The sequence below is a fragment of the Lithobates pipiens genome, unplaced genomic scaffold (genome assembly GCF_037356315.1).
Source record: "Lithobates pipiens isolate NorthernLeopardFrog02 unplaced genomic scaffold, aLitPip1_a1.2 Scaffold_18, whole genome shotgun sequence".
In the NCBI taxonomy this organism is placed as follows: Eukaryota; Metazoa; Chordata; class Amphibia; order Anura; family Ranidae; genus Lithobates; species Lithobates pipiens.
In genome coordinates, this window is record NW_027507758.1 from 479,863,996 (window position 1) to 479,886,058 (window position 22,063).

At 42.3% G+C, this 22,063-nt stretch overlaps 1 protein-coding gene across 2 annotated transcripts in view; it reads right to left on the reverse strand.

Moving 5' to 3' along the window:
* Positions 1-1,834: 1,834 nt before the first annotated feature.
* The window catches only part of SAG (S-antigen visual arrestin), a 43,865-nt gene continuing 23,636 nt past the window's right edge, over positions 1,835-22,063 (reverse strand). Inside the window, exons 11-16 of one of the 2 annotated variants that reach the window (XM_077488381.1) lie at positions 21,037-21,174; positions 20,064-20,141; positions 13,111-13,134; positions 6,114-6,169; positions 3,951-3,960; positions 1,835-2,476 (exon numbers count right to left, since the gene is read on the reverse strand). In XM_077488381.1, coding sequence (XP_077344507.1) covers positions 2,374-2,476; positions 3,951-3,960; positions 6,114-6,169; positions 13,111-13,134; positions 20,064-20,141; positions 21,037-21,174 — 409 coding nt within the window. In that variant the 3' untranslated portion in view covers positions 1,835-2,373. Of the gene's footprint in view, positions 2,477-3,950; positions 3,961-6,083; positions 6,170-13,110; positions 13,135-20,063; positions 20,142-21,036; positions 21,175-22,063 lie in introns of those variants that run through there. The other variant, XM_077488380.1, reaches the window with a different exon arrangement.

Consider the following 22,063-nt stretch of genomic DNA (forward strand, 5'->3'; position numbering starts at 1 on the left):
TGAGAAAAAAAAACAATATTTTTTACTTTGTGCTATAAAACATACCCAATAAAAAATTGAAAAAACGAATTTCATCATAAATTTAGACCAATACGTATTCTGCTACATATTGTGGATAAAAAAAACCCCAATAAGCATATATTGATTGGTTTGAGCAAGAAGTTATAGCGTCTACAAAATAGGAGAAAGATTTATGGCGTTTTTATATATTTTTCCAGTAATGGCAATGATCAGCAATTTTTAGCGGGACTGCAACATTGAGGCGGACAGATCAGACACCTAGCTGACATTTTTGGCACTTTGTTGGTTACCAGTGACATTATTACAGTGATCAGTGATAAAAATTTGCACTGATATTGTACTAATGACACTGCAGGGAAGGGGTTTAACATCAGGGGCGATCAAGGGGTTAAATGTCTTCCTAACAGTGCAGGGGATGGGCTGCCTGGAACAACACACAGATCCGGCTTCCTGCATAGCAGAAAGACAGGATCTCTGTATGATCCCTTGTCAGAACGGAGATCTGCCTTGTTTACTATGGCAGATCTACTTTCTGTCACTGCGGAGAATGATCGGGGCGGCGGGCATCAAGTCTGCCAGACCCGCTGATTGGCTCTCCCGCTGGTCAGTGGGCATCACGCATCCACAAAGCCTTGTGCACGAACCAACATTCAGCTAGGACGATTCGCGCAGCCGATAACTGCGGCGGCTGGTCAGCAAGAGGTTAATAATGTAAAATATGGACATCAATTTAACATTTATAATTAAATATAAGGGGGGGTTTCACCACTATTTGCACATTGCAGCTCTGCAGTATTTCCTAAGTTTTGCTTAGAGGGTGATACTATCACTTCTACATTGCAATCCATTGGTTGATTTGCACAGGATATTCATATATTGGCTTTACCAATACAAAGTCCATTTTTACTATCTTATAGAGGAATGGTAGGGGTTCACTGCATTTTTAGCTTTTATTGATTCATGTTGGACATGGGAACACATATCAATGCTAGCAGCAACCAGCTGGAATGATTCTGTGATTATTGCTTATACTAGTAGCCAGAGGTATACTGGTGGTCAGGGCTTTTTTTTCTCAAAAAAATAGGTGCAGGATCTCAACCACACTCCCACCACAATAGAAATGACCCCCTCTCCCCCACCAAGGGGGAGAGCATGCTGCATCAAAAGGTGGGTCTGGTCAAACTATAACTAACAGTGGGAGGGTTTTAAAGGTGCATTGACAAATACCCAGAGTACATTGCACACAGGGTGCAGAATTCAGGAGTATGCTAAGCGCAGAGTGCAGGGTTCTGGAGTGCGATATGTAGAGAATGTAGAGTTCAGGGGTGCACTTTGTAAAGAATGTAGAGTGCAGTGGTGCTCTATGATCAGAATGTAGAGTTCAGGAATGCGCAATGTACAGAATGCAGAATTGAGTACAACAACATCTTGTAACTGGACAATGTTTGCAAGGAGGAATGGTCAAACATTTTACTTAATTCTATTTAAGTCTGAGACTAATAGACAGTTATAAAATGTCCAACATTAGTAATTTCTGCTAAAGGGGTCTAAAGCCCCATACACACTATCAGATTATCTGCTGAGTTTTTCCTTCAGATTTACCAAAACCATGTAGTAGAAGGGCCTGCCTGATTGCATACACATTGAAACTCCTAAGGTTTGTCCTCATATTATATGGTTTTGGTAAATCTGAAGGAAAAACTCAGCAGGCAATCTGATAGTGTGTATGGGGCTTAAGGGTGTACACACCTTTTCCACAGTATATAATTACGTCTTTTGATATTTTTGGTTGAATAAAATATTGAAAAGGCAATTTTCTTGGAGTTTTTATTCATGTATATCACCTTTATCCGTAAGCACTGTTTGAATGAAAATCCATTTGCTCGTTCAAACCTTTTGAAAAAGTCAACCATTTCCATAAGGTGTACTTATTTTTTCACTGTATATATATTTAACTAGAAAACTAAAAACTAACATCTTTATTGTTTACATTTTTGTAGCATATCACCAGTGGCAGCCGTCCATTAGGGGCGATGCCCCCCCTCCATGCGTCTTGCCCCCTAATCCACATGCGGGAGCGCCAGATGCATGGATTCCAATGTTTTGTTTTTTTTCAGAGTGGAAGTTTTTTTCTAATTTTCACTTGTAATGGTTTAAAGGACTAGACTGTCATTTAATATATCTATAAATGCGGAAACAACACCCAAAGAAAATTGAGCATTAAATTATATTGTATACTATCCAGGGTTTTATTCCTGTTTTCAATTTCTCCTATGTAGTGGAAAGATAAGGTGACAAGCTGCAACATATGTTAGAGGATAAAAAAATACATTGAAGAGTTTCACTTTCCACTCATTTCTCATCTTCTTCCTCTTCTTCTTTCTCTTCAGGTTGCAATTCATCTTTAAGATGATCACGTGCAAAATCTTCAAATACAAAATCTTCTTCCTGTTCACTATAAAAGAGGAAACAATGACTGTTAATGAGATTATAGTAGCAGTATATAAGAATAGGTAAACCACAATATAATACATTTTATTTTGAGGTCTATTATTGCTTTTAGCCAGCGTAAATACTTGAACATCAATAGCCATGCCATAGATTAATTTTTTAAGATGTTAGAGGGTGTTTTCTAAATAGGAGGCTGAAAAGTTTAGGTTGCTGTTCATGTACCCCCTGAAAGGGAAGATACTTCTGCTTCTGCAAAATGCAAGAAAGATGGCCACTCATTCCTTATCCAACAGTTTATTTAGATGTTTTAGTCAAACTGCATTGCTGTTGTACTATCTCTTTCGCTAACCCAATGTGCTTTGTAAATCATTTGCCCTGTGTATATTGTTTATTAGTAAAATACAAGTACTATATATGTAAGTAATGAGTAGATTAAGCTGAAACAAAAAGAACCAGCTGTGTAGAGGGAAACACTGTTCAAGAAAAAAAAATAGTTTGTATAAAATATACAGCTATACCCAGAAACGTATTGATAATCTTGTAAAAATATATTTTTTATGTAACACAGGGTGGTATACTTACCTGCTCTGTGCAATGGTTTTTCACAACCATCCCCGATCCTCCTCTTTTCAGATCCCCTGCCGGTCCTCCTGGCTCCCTCCCCCTGCTGAGTGCCCTCATAGCAAGCCATCACGAGGTGGCCCTGTGCCTTACGGAGCTCTTTTTTTAATCCTTTTTTTTCCGGGTCAGCAGTAATCATGATTGATGCTGGATCTGTGACCACCTTTTTATTTACTTTTTGAGCATTTGTTTGGTGAATGCCAACCCACAGACCCCCATAACCCCTACGTAGGGCTGTAGGGAAAAGGACCTTGTCCTCATCAACATAGGGATATGGTGTTTCGGGAGTGAGCCCCCCGTGCCCCAAAGCACCCCCATGTTGATGGCATGTGGACTGGCATGGTTCGGGGGGGGGGCACTCGCTCATCCCCCTCCCCTTTCCTGGACTGCATGCTCAGGTAAGGGTCCATTATAGATTTTGAGGAAACCCACACCATTTTTACCTATTTTGTTTTCTAATTTTGGCCCCTTTTTTTCTGTGATTTTTTTAACCATTACATTTCTTTACATTCAGATGACTCATCCATTTTTAAGGACGCAGTGCCTGCCCGCTTCTTAACAACCAGCTATTTACTAGTTTACTATTTACTAATGGCTGGCATTAAATTACCACAAGCATTCACTACTAAAATACTGCATCACTTCATAAAATCACGTGTGCAGTATTTTAGTAGTGTTTTTTTTTTTTTTTTTTGAATGCCCACAAAAAAATTTGAAAAACGCTGAGATACCGGTAGATACTGCTTTGTAAATGGAGACCATTGACTCATGTGGTATATATCAACAAAAGCAAGCAGTGAAGTAAATGTCAGTGTGTATATTTACCCACCAAGTTTGAATATATCTATGTGTCTTACCTTTCTTTAGCTGTCATTGTGTTGAATAGCCACAAAAAAGAGACAAACATAATGAGATTAAAACTCAGAAACATGTAAGGATAGCATACTGATATATAATATACAGTCATGTGAAAAACGACAATATCTCACAAGAGTACACCCCTCATTTTTTGTATTATATTATATTTTCATGTGACAACACTGAAGGAATGACACTTTGCTACAATGTTAAATATTGAGTTTACAGCTTGTATAACAGTGTAAATTTGCTGTCCCCTCAAAATAACTTAACACATAGAAATTAATGTCTAAACCGCTGACAACAAAGGTGACTATACTTCTAAGTGAAAATGTCCAATTTGGGCCCAATTAGCCATTTGCCCTTCCCGGTGTCATGTGACTCGTTAGTGTTACCAGGTCTCAGGTATAAATGTGGAGCAGGTGTGTTAAATTTGGTGTTATCGCACTTACTCTCTCATACTGGTCACTGGAAGTTCAACATGGCACCTCATGGCAAAGAACTCTCTGAGGATCTGAAAAAAAGAATTGTTGCATAAAGATGGCCTAGGCTATAAGAAGATTGCCAAGACCCCGAAACTGAGCTGCAGCATGGTGGGTAAGACAGCGGATTAACAGGACAGGTTCCACTCAGAACAGGCATTGACCAAAGAAGCGGAGTGCACATGCTCAGTATCATATCCAGAGGTTGTCTTTGGGAAATAGATGTATGAGTGCTGCCAGCATTGCTGCAGAACTTGGAGGGGTGATGGGGTCAGCCTGTCAGTGCTCAGACCATACGCCGCACACTGCATCAAATTGCTCTGCATGGCTGTCATCCCAGAAGGAAGCCTCTTCTAAAGTTGAATCACAAGAAAGCCCGCAAACAGTTTGCTGAAGACAAGCAGACTAAGGACATGGATTACTGGAACCGTGTCCTGTGCTCTGATGAGTTGCTCCCCATTCACACCTGAGATCTTATAACACTAGCGAGTCACATGACACCGGGGAGGGCTAATTGGGCCCAATTTGAACATTTTCACTTAGGGGTGTACTCACCTTTGTTTCCAGCGGTTTAGACATTAATGGCTGTGTGTTGAGTTATTTTGAGGGGACAGCAAATTTACACTGTTATACAAGCTGTACATTCACTACTTTACATTGTAGCAAAGTGTCATTTCTTCAGTGTTGTCACATGAAAAGATAGAATAAAATATTTCCAAAAAATGGGAGGGGTGTACTCACTTTTGTGAGATACTGTAAGTACATCCCCATGCAAATTTGTCACATGGAAAAAAAAGGCCCCCCCACATTTACTGACAGATAGCCAAAGAGTCAAATATGAAGTTGTTTGGTCACAGTAAAGCCAGCCATAGACCGTTTGAACCTCGGCTGGTTCAGCAGGGACCGGCCAAGATTCAAACCATGTATGGGTAGGCTGATTGATCAACTTGGGTACAATCAGCATGTTGGATTTTTCATGCGATTATTGCCAGTGGCTTTAGCCTGTGTGTTCTTCCGGGAGGGATGGCTTTCCCCCCAGTAAGACACAATTGCTCTATGGGCGGCATTTCCTCATCAGCACTGGCTGTACTGATGGGGAAGTTGAGCGTTTTTCTTTCATGCAATCTGTGATTGCAGTAAAGAAAATCACACCATCTATGGCCAGCTTAAAAATAAATATGCTGTTACAGCTTTTGTGGAGAAGAAACTCATAACAACTGTGAATTATAAGGGTGGGAAGTTATGTATAATATATGGTTTGGGGCTGCTTTGCTGCTTCAGGGCCTGCAGCAGCTTGCAGTCATTAAGTCAGCAATACATTTTGCATCATATTGTTATGATCAGGTGCCTTTGATGTGAAATGCGTTAACAACTGCTCTCTTCTTGTGTTGCTGTGATGCTGTGGACCTTTTAACTGCAACAATATAGAAATGGTTGTTTTAACTGTATTAGTGTGCAGTCATCTATCCTTTATTCTCTGATATCCTACAATTGCATGTAGGACCAGCACTAGATTTGTTTTAGGTACACCAACCTGGAGTGGCATGTGGTGTTTATAGTTTTACAACAATCATATGGTACTATATATCATATTTACAGCAATCATATTGCTCTTGTTTATACTGCTTATTTTTTACATTTTATCCATTTTGTCAGTTTTGACTTGGAATCATTTCTTACCTCCACTGTCTGGCTTAGGATGCATGAGGATGAAAGGGAGTTCTGTCGAGACCTCACTGTAAAAAACAAATAACAGTGAATTCCCAGCATGAAACAAAAATAAACAATATGTTTAGTTCAGTATTCTTCTATCAGATGGCGATTTAGGTTTGAGTGGCATTGCATAATTTTGTGGCTGCTCTGTAACACCATTATATTTACATCTACATCTCAACATTGATAAAAAATACAATTTTTGTGTAGGGTCACTGTAGCATTGTTGAAGATTCAATTGCTCAACATTATGCCTATTATGATTGGTTACAGAGTAACAACATGGAAGTCCGTGTGACAGCCATGCTTACTAGGCCTGGGCACATGCAATGTGGCACTGCTAGTGCAGTGTACTTAAAGGAGTTGTAAAGGCAGAAGGTTTATTATCTTCATGCATAGAATTTACATCTCCTTTACAACTCCTTTAACCACTTGAGGACCGCCGTATTGCCATTGTACGTCAGCACAATGGCACAGGCAGGCATAATCACGTACATCTATGTGATTGCCTTCCAGCGGGTGGGGGGTCCCATCGGACCCCCTCCCGCTGGTTACGGCGGTCCGATTCGGTCCAGTAGCGCTCCGTGATGAGGGGATGGCCGTTCGTTTTCGGCCACCCCCTCTGGATCGCTCCTGGCCAATGAGAAGCTTCCTCCCCTGTGTATTGTTTACACAGGAAGGAGGAAGTGATGTCATTCTCCTCGGGGCGGTCTTTTTGACCGGACTACGAGGAGAAGAGTAAAAGTAAGTCTGCACGAACACTACACTGACATGTAGGTACACACAGGCACACAAACCCCCCCCGATCCCTCCCCCGATCGCCCCCCCTCCCCCCCCCAGTCACAGTGTCACTGATTGCATTGATCATTTCTTTACTGATCAATGCATTCAGTGTCAGTTGTGACAGTAAAAACTGTCAGGACAGTTAGTGTTAGGTCCAGGGTAGCCCCCTATCACCCCCCAATAAAGATTTAACCCCCTGATTGCCCCTAGAGTTAACCCTTTCACCCCCTTTTGCCAGTGTCACTAAGCGATCATTTTTCTGATCGCTGCATGTGTCGCTAGTGTCGCTAGGTAGCTAGTTATTTTTTTAGGTTCACCGCCAGGTTTTTATATCGCTAGGTACCCCGATATACTACCCAATAATGTTTTTAACCCCCTGATTGCCGCTAGTTAACCCTTTCACCCCCTTTTGCCAGTGTCACTAAGCGATCGTTTTTCTGATCGCTGCATTAGTGTCGCTACAGTCGCTAGGTAGCTAGTTATTTTTTTAGGTTCACCGCCAGGTTTTTATAGCGCTAGGTACCCCGATATACTACCCAATAATGTTTTTAACCCCCTGATTGCCGCTAGTTAACCCTTTCACCCCCTTTTGCCAGTGTCACTAAGCGATCATTTTTCTGATCGCTGCATGTGTCGCTAGGTAGCTAGTTATTTTTTTAGGTTCACCGCCAGGTTTTTATATCGCTAGGTACCCCGATATACTACCCAATAATGTTTTTAACCCCCTGATTGCCGCTAGTTAACCCTTTCACCCCCTTTTGCCAGTGTCACTAAGCGATCGTTTTTCTGATCGCTGCATTAGTGTCGCTACAGTCGCTAGGTAGCTAGTTATTTTTTTAGGTTCACCGCCAGGTTTTTATAGCGCTAGGTACCCCGATATACTACCCAATAATGGTTTTAACCCCCTGATTTCCGCTAGTTAACCCTTTCACCCCCTTTTGCCAGTGTCACTAAGCGATAATTTTTCTGAACGCTGCATCAGTGTCGCTAGTGTCGCTAGGTAGCTAGTTAACTAGGCTCCCAAAAAGTCCCCCACATGTGGTATCCCCGTACTCGGGAGAAGCAGCAGAATTTATTTTGGGGTGTAATTTGACTTCTGCCCATAGCATGTGTGAGCAATATATCATTTAGTGACAACTTTGTGCAAAAAAAAAAAAGTTTGTAATATTCCCGCAACTTTTGGCAAAATATAAAATATTCCATGGACTCAACATGCCTCTCAGTAAATAGCTTGGGGTGTCTACTTTCCAAAATGGGGTCATTTGGGGGGGTTTTGTGCTATTTTGGCATTTTATGGCCTTCGAAACTGTGATAGGTAGTGAGGAGTTAAATCAAAAATTTGCACCCTTAGAAATCCTGAAGGTGGTGATTGGTTTTCGGGGTGCCGTGCGCGACTAGACTCCCAAAAAGTCCCACACATGTGGTATCCCCGTACTCGGGAGAAGCAGCAGAATGTATTTTGGGGTGTCATTTCACATATAACCATGGCATGTGTGAGCAATATATCATTTAGTGACAACTTTTTGTAAAAAAAATTTTTTTTTTTTGTCATTATTCAATCCCTTAGGACAAAAAAAATAAATATTCAATGGGCTCAACATACCCATCAGCAATTTCCTTGGGGTGTCTACTTTCCAAAATGGGGTCATTTGGGGGGGATTTGTACTGCCCTGCCATTTTAGCACCTCAAGAAATGAGATCGGCAGTCATAAATTAAAAGCTGTGTAAATTCCAGAAAATGTACTCTAGTTTGTAGACGCTATAACTTTTGCGCAAACCAAAAAATATACGCTTATTGACATTTTTTTTACTAAAGACATGTGGCTGAATAAATTTTGCCCTCAATGTATGACTAAAATTTAGTTTATTCGATTTTTCTTATAACAAAAAGAAGAAAATATCTTTTTTTTTCAAAATTTACGCTCTTTTTCCATTTATATCGCAAAAAAAAAAAATCGCAGAGGCAATCAAATACCATCAAAAGAAAGCTCTATTTGTGGGAAGAAAAGGACGCAAATTTCGTTTGGGTGCAATATTGCATGACCGCGCAATTACCAGTTAAAGCAGCGCAGTGCGAAATTGCAAAAAGACCTCTGGTCCTTAAGGTGTTTATTGGTCCGGAGCTGAAGTGGTTAAGTACACTGCACTAGCAGTGCCACATTGCATGTGCTCAGGCCTAGTAAGCATGGCTGTCACATGGACTGCCATATTGTTACTCTTTAAAAAACCTTCTGTGTGTAGCAGCCTCCCCAGCTCCATCCCTAATTACCTACCTGGGCCCCTTCTCTCTCCAGCGATGTGCACAATCTCCTCAGCCATCCAGGACACTACTCCTGATTGGCTGAGATCGAGCAGCGGCGCCATTGGCTCCCACGGCTGTCAATCAAACTCAGTCAGGGAATCAGGGAGAGGGGCGGGGCCAGGTCAGGGCTCCATGACTGAATGGATGCACAAAGCTCTGACTCAGCTTGGATGTCCCCTGTACCAAGCTGCTGGCTGAGGGGCACTCAAAGGAGGGAGGGGCCAGGAGCAGCAAAGAAGGACCCATGAAAAGGAGGATCTGGGCTGCTCTGTGCAAAACCCAACTGCACAGAGGAGGTAAGTATATCATGTTTATTTTTTTTTTAAATTTGATTTTATAATCACTTTAAGCATGCTGTCTGCAGGTCTGTGCATTAAAGTGGTTCTAAAAATATATATTTTTTTACCTTAATGCATTCTCAGCATTATGGTAAAAGTCCTCCTGCATGTGGCTGCCCCCCTTATACTTACCTGAACCCGATCTCGATCCAGAAATGCGCACAAGAGGAGAGGTTGTTTTGGCTCTCTCTATCCTCATTGGCTCAGACACAGCAGTGGGAACCATTGGCTCCTGCTGCTGTCAATCACAGCCAGTTAGAGAGTGTGGGACGGGGCTGAGCCACGCTCTGTCAATGGACACGCAGGGCTTGGGGGCAAACATGCATGAGTTCCCCCATAGCATTGGGGAGAAGGGGAGGGTCGGTGCAAAACCATTGTTTGTTATTTTAATTTAATAAAAATGTAGCTTTTACAATCATGTTAAGCACCCAGAGGTGGAACTAGCAACTTTCTTAAAGTCAGAGTCTAAGGGGCTGTTAACAGTTCCCCAGCTTGCTAACAGGACCCTGAGCAAAGCAGATATAAAACGAAGTTCCACCCGAAAATGGAATTTCCGCTTTAAGGGAGGTGACCCACTCATATGCCACATTGGGCGTGTCATTTTTTTGGGGGGGGAGCAGGAACCCTCTTTTTAGAGGGTCCCAGCTCCCACTTCCTCCCGGTGCACCGTGGTACCAGAAGGGAGATCACCTATCCCCCCTCCCTCTCCGCAATCATCTGGGACATGTCCCAGGTTCCAGATGAGTGCCTGGCTAGTCATGACGCGTGGCTCATGCATGTGCAGTGGCTGCCCACAGTGACAATGCCGGCGCTGCAGAGAGGAGGGGGAGACGAGTGGAGCTTAGTTCCCCCGCATCGCTGGACCCTGGGACAGGTAAGTGTCCAATTATTAAAAGTCAGCAGCTACAGTATTTGTAGCTGTTGACTTTTAATATATATATTTTTTTTAAGCAGAACTCAGTTTTAAGGAAAGAAATGCATTTTATTTGTATTTTTAGCCCTGATAATAATGAAGGAAAGAAAACGTGTAAACACATTCTCCTTAACAGAGGATGCACCCATGACACAGGATACATAGAGGGTTATAGGCTTTCTGTTAAGAGAATAAAGAAGAGCTGCCTTATGTATACAGATGACTATTTCTGAATCAAATTCTGTAGAACAATAATTAAGCAAACAGGCAGGGAGAGGAGGATAATGCCGCGTACACACGTAGCCAACTATCCGGCGGACTTAGTCCGGCGGACTTCCCGGCGGACTTTCCGAACGGGCTACTTGCCCACACACGGCACTTTTTCAGCGGACTAATACGGCGTACTAAGTCCGCCGGACTATCCGCCGTACTTTTGAAATGAATGGACTCGCCCACACACGTGGAGGAATGTCCACTCATTTTGAGCGCGTCTCCAGGTAGCCAGGGGCCCGCAAAGGAGACGTCGCTGGCCCCGCCACCTGGTATGGACTTAAAAAAATTGGCGTGGGGTCCCCCCCAGGTCCACATCAGACCCTTGTCCGAGCACGCTACCCGACCGGCCAGGAAAGGGGGGTACGAGTGAGCGCCCCCCTCCTGAGCCGTACCAGGCCGTGTGCCCTTAACATGGGGGGTGCCTTGGGGAAGGGGGGCCGCGCGGCCCCCCCACCCCAAAGCACCTTGTCCCCATGTTGATGAGAACAAGGGCCTCTTCCCGACAACCCTGGCCGTTGGTTGTCGGAGTCTGCGGGTGGGGGGCTTATCGGAATCCAGGAGCCCCCTTTAATAAGGGGACCCCCGGATACCGGCCCCCCACCCTATGTGAATGAGTATGGGGTACAATGTACCCCTACCCATTCACCTGTAAAAAAAGTAAAAAAAACCACAACACACAAGGGTTAAAATTGTTTATTTCACAGCTCCGGGGTCTTCCGTCTTCGGGGGTCTTCTCGCCGGACTCCTTCGCTATCGTCTTCTAGCTCTTTTGCTAGCGGAGGAGTCCGGCTTTCTTCCTCGCCACCACCCTCTTCTTATGACTTCGGGGGTCTTGTCCCCCTCTTCGGTTCTTCTTGCCGGGCCACCGCGCCTTCTTCTAGCTCTTTTACAGGCAGTGGCCTGGTCTTCTGTCGCCGCTGTCGTCGTCGCCGCCTTCTGTTCTTGTGTCGCATCCTCTGGGACTGTGACACCATAATGGGCGGGGACATCATCTGGTGATGTCCCTATATAAGTCGCCGCACGTCGCGTCCGTGCCATTGTGAGCGGAGGATGCGACGAGGCAACATCTGAAGAGAAGAACAGAAGAACAGAAGGCGGCGACGACAGCGGCGACAGAAGACCGCCTGCAAAAGAGCTAGAAGAAGGCGCGGTGGCCCGGAAAGAAGAACCGAAGAGGGGGACAAGACCCCCGAAGTCCGAAGAAGAGGGCTGCGGCGAGGAAGAAAGCCGGGCTACTCCGCTAGTAAAAGAGCTAGCAGAAGATAGCGGAGGAGTCTGGCGTTGGGGTTCCCCTTTAAGTCCACACGTCTCCAGGTAGGCGGGCCCCGCTACCTGGAGACGTGCTCAAAATGAACAGACTTTTCTCCGGGCGGGAAAAGTCTGTTCATTTCAAAAGTACGGCGGACTGGCATTCGCACGGCCGGATTGTCCGCCGAAATGCAAGTCTGGCGGGAAGATTGGAGTGCAAAAATACTTTCTAAGTCCGCCGTACTTTCGGGTAAAAAAAGTCCGCCGGAGGCTACACACGGGGGGATTGTCCGGCGGACTTGAGTTTGCCGGACTTTTCCACCCGATTGTTTGATCGTGTGTACGCGGCATAAGTCAGTATTCCAACTTGTTCAGTTTACCTCTGAATCACCTGGTTGTATGATTTCTTCCTTGATTTGGTGTTTTAACTTTGGATGGGATTGAACTAATTTGGGACTCTTTTACATACCGGACATTTTTATATGGAGTTTTTATAGCGCTGCATTTATATTTTCTATTTTGTATTTAAATTGTTTGTCCAGCAATTTTGTGTCAGCAGCTGTATTTGAGAGGTTTACTATTTATACCCAGTGCAGCTTACTGTGTTTGTATAAATAAATAAAAACAAATCATTGTAAGCACCCCTGTCAGTGGTAAATGGTTTAACTCTCTAACTGCTGCATCTGCAGGACAGCTCATTCTGTTGAAAAACAACAGACTAAGGCTGGATTCACACCTATGCAGTTTTAGTGCTTTTTGCATTTTGCACTACAGTCCATTTAACATGGTTTTCTATGGAACATGTTCTGTAGTGCAAATCTGCAAAATGCAAAAAGCACTAAAAATGCATAGGTGTGAATCCAGCCTAACTGGGCAGATAATCGGGTGAAAATAAAAGAAAGATAAACTAAAAAAGAAAAACGAATGCAGCCATCACATCAAAAAATTGGTAAGCTGCAATATAATAAATGTTTGTTTTCAGGTTAATACCGATTTAATACCAATGGGATACTTGAGTCTAAATGGGAATAGACAGTATTGACAAGCACTGTACTACAAACACTTCTTTTCATATAAAATGTGCACATTATCATAATAATTCTGTACCTTGAAGTCATGTCGCCCAATAAGCTGCCAGTGGGGGAGGAAGCAGAACAATTGTTATTTATGAATCTGACAAACATTACATATAATGTACATTGAATCGGTTATAGACGAAACAGAGACCTGGTGCTGTCGTCTATAGTGATGTGTAAACATATGTCTTTGGCTCAAATTTGCTCCAGCTTTTTAAATGAACTGCAGATGGAACACATGGGAAGGCCATGCAGGAAACGAAAAAAAATAATAACAAGCACAATGATGTAAACACACCCTAAAAAGTTAAACTACAAATATTTATTCGCTGACAAATCAAAAACTAGTACAAAAATACCAACCATAGTGTCCTAAAATCCCAAATAAAAGTAACAGAGAGAGAGAAAATCCCAAAAATAGGGAATTAATCTCCATTGGTCAATCAATTCCCCAAAAGATATATAACAGGTAATGTAATTAAAAATACTCCTCTCAACAAAATGAAGGGGAGATAATCATGCAGTGGGTAGATCCCTCCCTCCCCCAATATAGTACCCCCCCCCCTACAAGCACCTATTACTTCCCCAAGCTATCAGGGGCGAGATCCAAACTGGATTATTCCTGGAAGAAAGCAGTGTGATTCTATAACTACAGAAATTATTCACACGATTTGACCTCTGGAAACGATACAGTTAGGATACACATGTCATACCCGCAATAAGTCAAGCAGTCAGTCAGGAACATGTATAATGTCATAGGAGGAGGAGATCACACAGAGTTAATCCAAAAAATAAAAATATTATTTTTCCTCACGATGATAAAGTATATCCTCAAACATGCAAAAAGTCCTGTTATGTTATCCTGATAGATGGCATGTATGTGGTAGGACAAAGCCAGACACTGAATTAAGCTGGATGGATCACTGAGCACTCCAATTCCAAACTAGTCAGATATATAACATGAATAGAAGCGATCTCACAGGTGCCATCAGTATAACCTTATGCCGAGGTTCCCACAACATGCAGGTATATCCTCCAGGCAATTAAAATGGTAAGATAGCGGTACGGATGAGCTGCGGTGTGTTTGCATGCTCCACATGCAGAGCCCACGAGGAAGTCAGCTGCGCTAATCACAGGCAGTGAGACATTGTCCCGATGCGCGGCTGCTGAGATCGGGAAATGTCTTGCTGACTGTGATTAGTGCAGCACTGCGCCGACTTCCTGGCGGGCTCTGCACGTGGAACATGTGAACACGCCGGAGCTCATCCCTAGATAGCAGTTACTTACTGATAGTTGATACACAGAGATCTCTCCAATATAGGATGAGATTCAACCGGTCCGTCTGTGTTCAGTTGTCATAGATCTCCAACTAGCGATCGCTCATTTGTAATTCAAGTAGTGATTTCCACATCCAATATAGGGTGTCGATATAAGTCGGGCTGTTAGTGATCCATAGAATAGTGCAGTCCATGATTTCAGTGTCTGTTCTCCATGATTAATTGTCCATTAGCATCCTTCTTAGAGTCCCTCATGCTGATCGTTTCAAAGTCTATATGTCATCAGGTCCATCAGGTTCTAGTTTTGTTTCTCAAGCCCATCATAGAAGTATAGGCTAGGGTAGGGAGCAAAAACCGGGGGGGGGGGGGGGGGGCGTGGGTCTATCTAGCAAAAAGCTAAACGCTTACATGTTTCATTCCTTAATTAGAAGAACTGAGCTCTGATGAACTGAGCTCTGATGAAGTTCCGCTAATTAAGGAATGAAACATGTAAGCTTTTAGCTTTTTGCTGGGATAGACACCCCTAGTATTTGCTGCCTACCCTAGCCTATACCTCTATAATGGGCTTGAGAAACTAAACTAGAACCTGATGACATATAGACTTTGAAACGATCAGCATGAGTGACTCTAAGCCCCTGTACACACGGTCGGAGATTCTGCCAACCAAATCCATCGGATTTTGTCCGTCAGATTTAGTCTGCCGGATTGTGTCCGAAACTGTTGCATACACACGGTCGGACTAAGTTGTCGAAAAATCCGATCTTTCAGAATGTGATGATGTAATTTCGTTACGATGGGACTACATTCAGGCTAGTAACCAATAGCTTTGATGTAGGAATTTGATCTGAGCATGCGTGGCACTTGGTCTGATGAAAATTCGCTACACATGATCGGAGTATGTCCGATCGAACCAGTTGGTCGGGAAATATTTCCAACATGTTGGAAAATTGGGTCCGATGGATATTCGGTCAGAATCAGTCCGATGCATACCACACACAGTCGGATTATCCGACGACATGGTCCGATAGGACACAATCCGACGGATTCTCCGACCATGTGTACAAGGCTTTAGAAGGATGCTAATGGACAATTAACCATGGAGAACAGACACTGAAATCATGGACTGCACTATTCTATGGATCACTAACAGCTCAACTTATATCGACGCCCTATATTGGATTTGGAAATCATTACCTGAATTACAGATGAGTGATCACTAGTTGGAGATCTATGGCAACTAAACACAGACGGACCAGTTGAATCTCATCCTATATTGGAGAGATCTCTGTGTATCAACTATCAGTAAGTAACCTCGATCTTACCATTTTAATTGCCTGGAGGATATATTTGCATGTTGTGGGAACTTCGGCATAAGGTTATACTGATGGCACCTGTGAGATCGCCTCTTTTCATGTTATATATCAGACTAGTTCTAGATTGGAGTGCTCAGTGATCCATCCAGCTTAATTCAGTGTCTGGCTTTGTCCTACCACATACATGCCATCTATCAGGATAACATAACAGGACTTTTTGCATGTTTGAGAATATACTTTATCATCGTGAGGAAAAAGTATATTTTCATTTTTTGGATTAACTCTGTGTGATCTCCTCCTCTTATGACATTTGTTCTTTTATCAAATGGTGCCCAGCGGCTATTGTCATATATGTTAACAGTCTTGTAAGTATTTTGAAATTGTGTCTGTTTAACTATTTTTTTGTACCCGTGTGTCACCACCTGTTTAGATACTATATAACTGTGCTACCCTGTTCCTTGCCATTTATTAGATTCTACAGAAACATTGTATCCACACACCCCTGAAGAAGGACATGCTTTTCCAAGCTCCGAAACGCGTAGGGTGTTTCTGTTCAAATGAATGATACGACATAGCATCAATACTGGTTGTATATACACCTGTTGGTGTACTCTCTAATGTATACTGTATATTCAATTACCTCTTGTTGGTTTTATGTAATAAAATAATTTGTATACTATTATAATTTGTACGTGCCTTAAAAGTCCACCCCCAGGGGACCCCCTCTTCTTTGTTCCTCTTATGACATTATACATGTTCCTGACTGACTGCTTGACTTATTGCGGGTATGACATGTGTATCCTATTTTAGTAACTGTAACTGTATCGTTTCCAGAGGTCAAATCGTGTGAATGATTTCTGTAGTTACAGAATCACACTGCTTTCCTCCAGGAATCATCCAGTTTGGATCTCGCCCCTGATAGCTTGGGGAAGTAATAGGTGCTTGTGGGCGGGGGGGGGTGTACTATATTGGGGGAGGGAGGGATCTACCCACTGCATGATTATCTCCCCTTCATTTTGTTAAGAGGAGTATTTTGAATTACTTACCTGTTATATATCTTTTGGGGAATTGATTGACCAAAGGAGATTAATTCCCTATTTTTGGGATTCTCTCTCTCTCTGGTCCTTTTATTCTGGATTTTAGGACACTATGGTTGGTATTTTTGTACTAGTTTTTGCCTTTTTCAGCGAATAAATATTTGTAGTTTAACTTTGTAGGGTGTGTTTACATCATTCTGTTTTTTTTTTTCGTTTCTTGCTAATTATATTGATCATCTCCCCCCCCCCCCCCCCCCGCAATCTTTGCAGTGAGTACTACCATTTGTATAATAGGCAGGATTCCCATTTTTCTATATTAGTTACATGAAGGCAATGCAGGGCCTGACACCATTAATTTTCAAGAAATCATATTTTCTTAGCACATGGCACTGCTACTTCTCGAAAGCCTCTTGTTCAAAATGCACAAACAAAACACTTTGTATATGCTCTCTCTGGAAGAAATCAAGCACTATGCTCTGCTCATGTAGTGTAATTACTGCACGGGCAGAGAGAAGGATGTAGGCAGTCTGCTGACAGTTCACATCCCAAATGACAAGGTCCCACCTAGTGCAGCAGTTTTCTATATCGAAAAAACTGCTATATTCCCTCTGCTAATTAGGTGCAGACCTGCACCAATTTTTATTTCACGTCTAATTTCACTCTAAAGTAGAAACTGGTGCAGGTGGTGCAGAGAGAACTGAAACAGGTCTATTTGCTTTGTTAATTCTCTATTGCTGCCTTCATCCCATGTACTGAACCATTAAAGCGAAGTTGTGCAGCTCAGAATCATGTGACAAGAGATAGCAATTCCGCATAAAAAACAGGCTAGTGTGGCTTCAAGAGATCACATAAGAATTTAAATCTGAACGCCAGGCAAAGCAATTAAGTAATTTTGTTTTGTAATGGTTACAAAACATTGCTTTTATGTGAAGTTAAACTAGGCTAAGTTCCTGACTTTGGCTTAATATCAGCCCTCTGTTCTCCCCAATACAGTAGAATTTAGACTGAAGGAAGAGCCAGAAGTAGAAGACAATTAGCCTGTGCTGTTATGCACATGCTGACCGAATGAGAGAAAAGAGGTGCATGTTCTTAACTTTTTGGCCTTCTGATGCAGTGGAGGTTAATGATCCTCTAGATTAAACAACTACATAGGATAACAATTCCTTTTCCCAAGGCAGAATTTCTTGCTTGGATTAAAACAGTGTATTCTTTGGGTGGCAGGGTCTGAAAGGGCAGCATATAGTGGTCTACACTTTAATCTGTTGACAACACATTCTTATGGATAAAACTGCTGACCTGCCTGCCAATGACGCCCACACCTTTTGTTGTTACCCCTGCACAGCTTGTGCTTTTTTTTGTTGAATGAATCTGTGTAATTTGCCCATTTTAAAATTTTATTAGACCTCTCCATTCCAGGCTCCATATGCCTCATATCAAATGGCTAGCAGGCTAAGGTCACCTTTAGGCTTACACTTCTAAGCCTCTCCATCCCTAGCTCCAGCAGGCTTTGTGAGGCCATGACATTGAATCTCATTAGTGAATACAAAAACTAGCCACTAGACTGGGATAAAATATTGTATCAGTATAAATCCTATCCAGACTTTGACAAGTAAAACAGTTCCTGTAGAAGTATTTCCCATATACTGTTTCAATATATATTCAGCTGCTTGTCTGAAGTTCAGCCTTTTTAGAAGCACAGATTGAATAGATTTTTTTTCTTCAGCACAGTGTTTCCTCTGAATCAGTTTTAAGAGATCAGACTCAGTTCACAAAACTAAGGGAAAAAGAGTTCCAATTTAGTCATGTGACTGTAATTTTCAAATCTCAATGGACTCGAAAGAAAATAACTGTCACATTTTTAAAAATAAGTATGCTTACCCTAGTTTGTTAGCTTTGAGATTGACCCTATAGTATGAAACAGTTGGGTTTAATAAAAAGCTGTAATGAAGCATGGAGCTGTTAAACTTAGTGCCGTAATCCATTTTTATTTATATATATATATATATATATATATATATATATATATATATATACACACACACGTGTCATAAAATAGCATAATGGTGCTTAAAGGATATGTAATTGTTTTTTGCACAGAGTGGCCCCGATCCTCCTCCTCTGGGGTCCCTCAGTGGCACTCCTGCCCCCTCGTATTCTCGAGTGCCCCGTCAGAGAGGTGATCTCCTTCGGGACGCCTGTGCTCACAAGTCCTGCTGCTGCGTCTATTGACAAAGACAGCAGGACTCGGCTCCCCCCCCCCCGGGCTCCCACATAATTGGATTTGATTGACAGCAACAGGAGCCAATGGCTGCACTGCTATCAATCTATACAATCAGGACCCGAGACACCAGCTGGAGCAGGTGTGCTCATCCCCGTCGCAGGAATGATCGGGCTCAGGTAATTAAAAGGTGGACTTTGCGTGACTGCTGCACTACACGAGGTTTTTCACCTCAGTGCATAGAATGCATTGAGGTGAAAAACCGCGAGGGTTTACAACCCCTTTAAACAGCCATCCTTTTACTAGTATATGTTTAGTATTTATACATTTTTCATATAGTGCTGTTTAATGTTTCTTCCTTTAATGTTATGTATCATATTGCCGACTAGGGATGGGCTAAATGGACCCCTGTTCGGTTTGCACCAAAACTTTCAAACACCGTGAAAGTTCAGACCCGAATAACGAACCGAATAACAAAAAGTGTAGCTGCTGACTTTTAATAAACACACACTCACCTATCCCAGGATCCAGCGATGCAGCCGCCTGAACCCTCTTACCGGCATCGCAAGTGTGGCCACCCGGCTGTGGCAGCTTGCGGCTTCACAGCCAGGTGCGCACTGCGCATGCGCAAGACACGCTGCGCCTTCTCAATGGCTGGACAATCTTCTGGGACCCGTGCTGTGTCCAAGAAGATTGCAGGGAGGGGGAGAGAAGAACTTACACTCAAGTCGCCTAGGTGGCCCAAGTGGAAGTGGGAGCTGGGTACATGTCAAATCTAGGTACCTACTCCCCCCCCTCAAAAAAAATTACATGCCAAATGTGGTATGTCAAGGGGTTAGGAGTCCTTAAATCAGAACTTCCACTTTTGGGTGGAACTCCACTTTAAATAAAGAATTTATTAAAAAATATAAACAATATATATGATAATGGCTACTTCCAGCTCCTTTGATTCTGTTAAAGTTTGGCACATACAGTAAAAATGCAAATATATCATGCAAACAGCTATGTTTTATCAAGCGGACATTTTTTTATCCTTTTTTAAGAAGTTGGTACAGATTTAATCACAGTAATTGTAATTTACAGAATAGTTAGATCCTAATTGGAATAGGAATAAAACAAATCGAATATGGATCAATTACCCAGAGACAGTGAGAGTCACTTTAATCTTGTAATCCACTAAGATTCCCATGACAGTGCGATCAATGCCTTCCTTTAAACTGGAAAAAGAGTAAGGTGAAGTCAGTAATGAAGCCTAACAATAATGTATTTTTTATTTTAGTTCACTGGATGCTCTTGGTAAATTACATGCAAAAACAAAAAAGAAGACAATAATATAATAAACAGATAGATGTAGACCTTGTCACTTTTTTTTTCACTTCTAAAACAAAATATTTCAATGGGAATTTCTTGGATACCATTTATGTCTGGGTAATTTTTCTTCTTAACTTTTAAGATGGCCTGGTCCACATCTTCATAGGAGGAATATTTCACTCCATTTATACCATTCACAAATGGAGTATTTCCTCTCCTCTGTCATTACTTCTGCTTTTATCAGGAGATATATATTCATTCAAGCTCACAAGCATGCTGCATTGGTAGCAGATAATTTAACCACCCATGGCTTTATATATTGAGATTCCAAGTTTCAACACAATTTTAAATGTGATTAAAAACTTGCAGAAGCACAGGTACTCTATTTCCTCAAATTGCTTGTTCCCTCATTCCCAGGTTTACTTGTAATACATTTTCTTTGTTAAATCTGAACTCACCACGTTCTTGACAGTGTGAATTGGGTGTGAGCGTGTGTATGCAAGACAGCTTGAGCTAAATCCCATCGGAATTCCGGGAAAACCATCAGAGCTTTTTCCGACCAAAATTCCAATTGTGTGTACGCGGCATAACAGTCACAAGAGCAAAATAATTGGGGGTAGGCTGAGATTAATAGAAGGTTTTTAAGATTTGTTCTTTAAGAGTTTAGAACAACTTTAAAAGTATATGAACAACTTTAAAATCTTGGCCAAATTTATGTGGTCTGACGCTATGATTTACAAAAGATTCACACAATAATAGGTGTTGGATTTCTCTGAAGTTCCTGCATCAAAACTTACTTACAGAGTGCTAGATGCCAGATTGGTGTCCTCATGTTTAAGTTTGCCATCAAGAGCAATTTCCCTCTTCTCTCGGTTGTATGCCAGAAGAGGCAGAAGGGTGAAGGTGTGTTTATAAGTAGACTTTGGTGACACCTTTTCACTGCAGAAAGAAAGGACATAACATTAAATGAACGGATTGTTTACAAAAGCACTCAGTGTTTCATGAGGCTCTTCTAGTCTATAAATGAATTCCAATAAAATTTATATTTTGCATATCACAAAGGATATTTCAGCAAATGACAATGTAACATGATGGGCCGTACACCCCCCCCCCCCCCCCGGTTCAGTTCGGGTCGTGCCAGAACTCTCAAACATCGCAAAAGTTTGGACCCTGATCCATTTTAAACCTTTCACTGCCAGGTCCAAACGCCATACAGACCTAAAAAGTGCCCACAGGTGGCAAAGTACACAGTACGGACCTCATTTCTCCCTCAATGACCATAAACTTATATCAGAATTGTTCAGCAGACTTTGCAAAGCTATTTTTTAACTCTGTTCAGTGGATAAGAGGTATAAACCTGAAATGTGACCCTCCCCCCACCCCTTCTCTGCCCCCCTGCTTCTATACCTCCCACCACTAACTTTCACCTTAACTGGTTCCCGGCCATGTCACGCAGATATACTGCGGCACAATGGCTCTCCTCACCGAAATCCCATATGGGTACCTCCTACCCTTGTTCGGCACGTGTGCGATCGCTGTACGGTGGGGGACCCGATGCGCATGGCCGACGTGCACAAGCGCCAGAATGGGGATTTATGTGTAAACACACAAATCCCCATGAGACATTATTTGCACCTACTAATTAGGAAAAACTATATAGTTCCTCTCCTAGTCAATCCAACCCCTATACAGTTAGAACACAGTGAGGGAACACACATTTAAGCCCTTGATCCCTAGTGTTAACCCCTTCCCTGCCAGTGACATTTACACAGTAATCAGTGCATTTTTATAGCACTGATCACTGTATAAATGCCAATGGTCCCAAAAA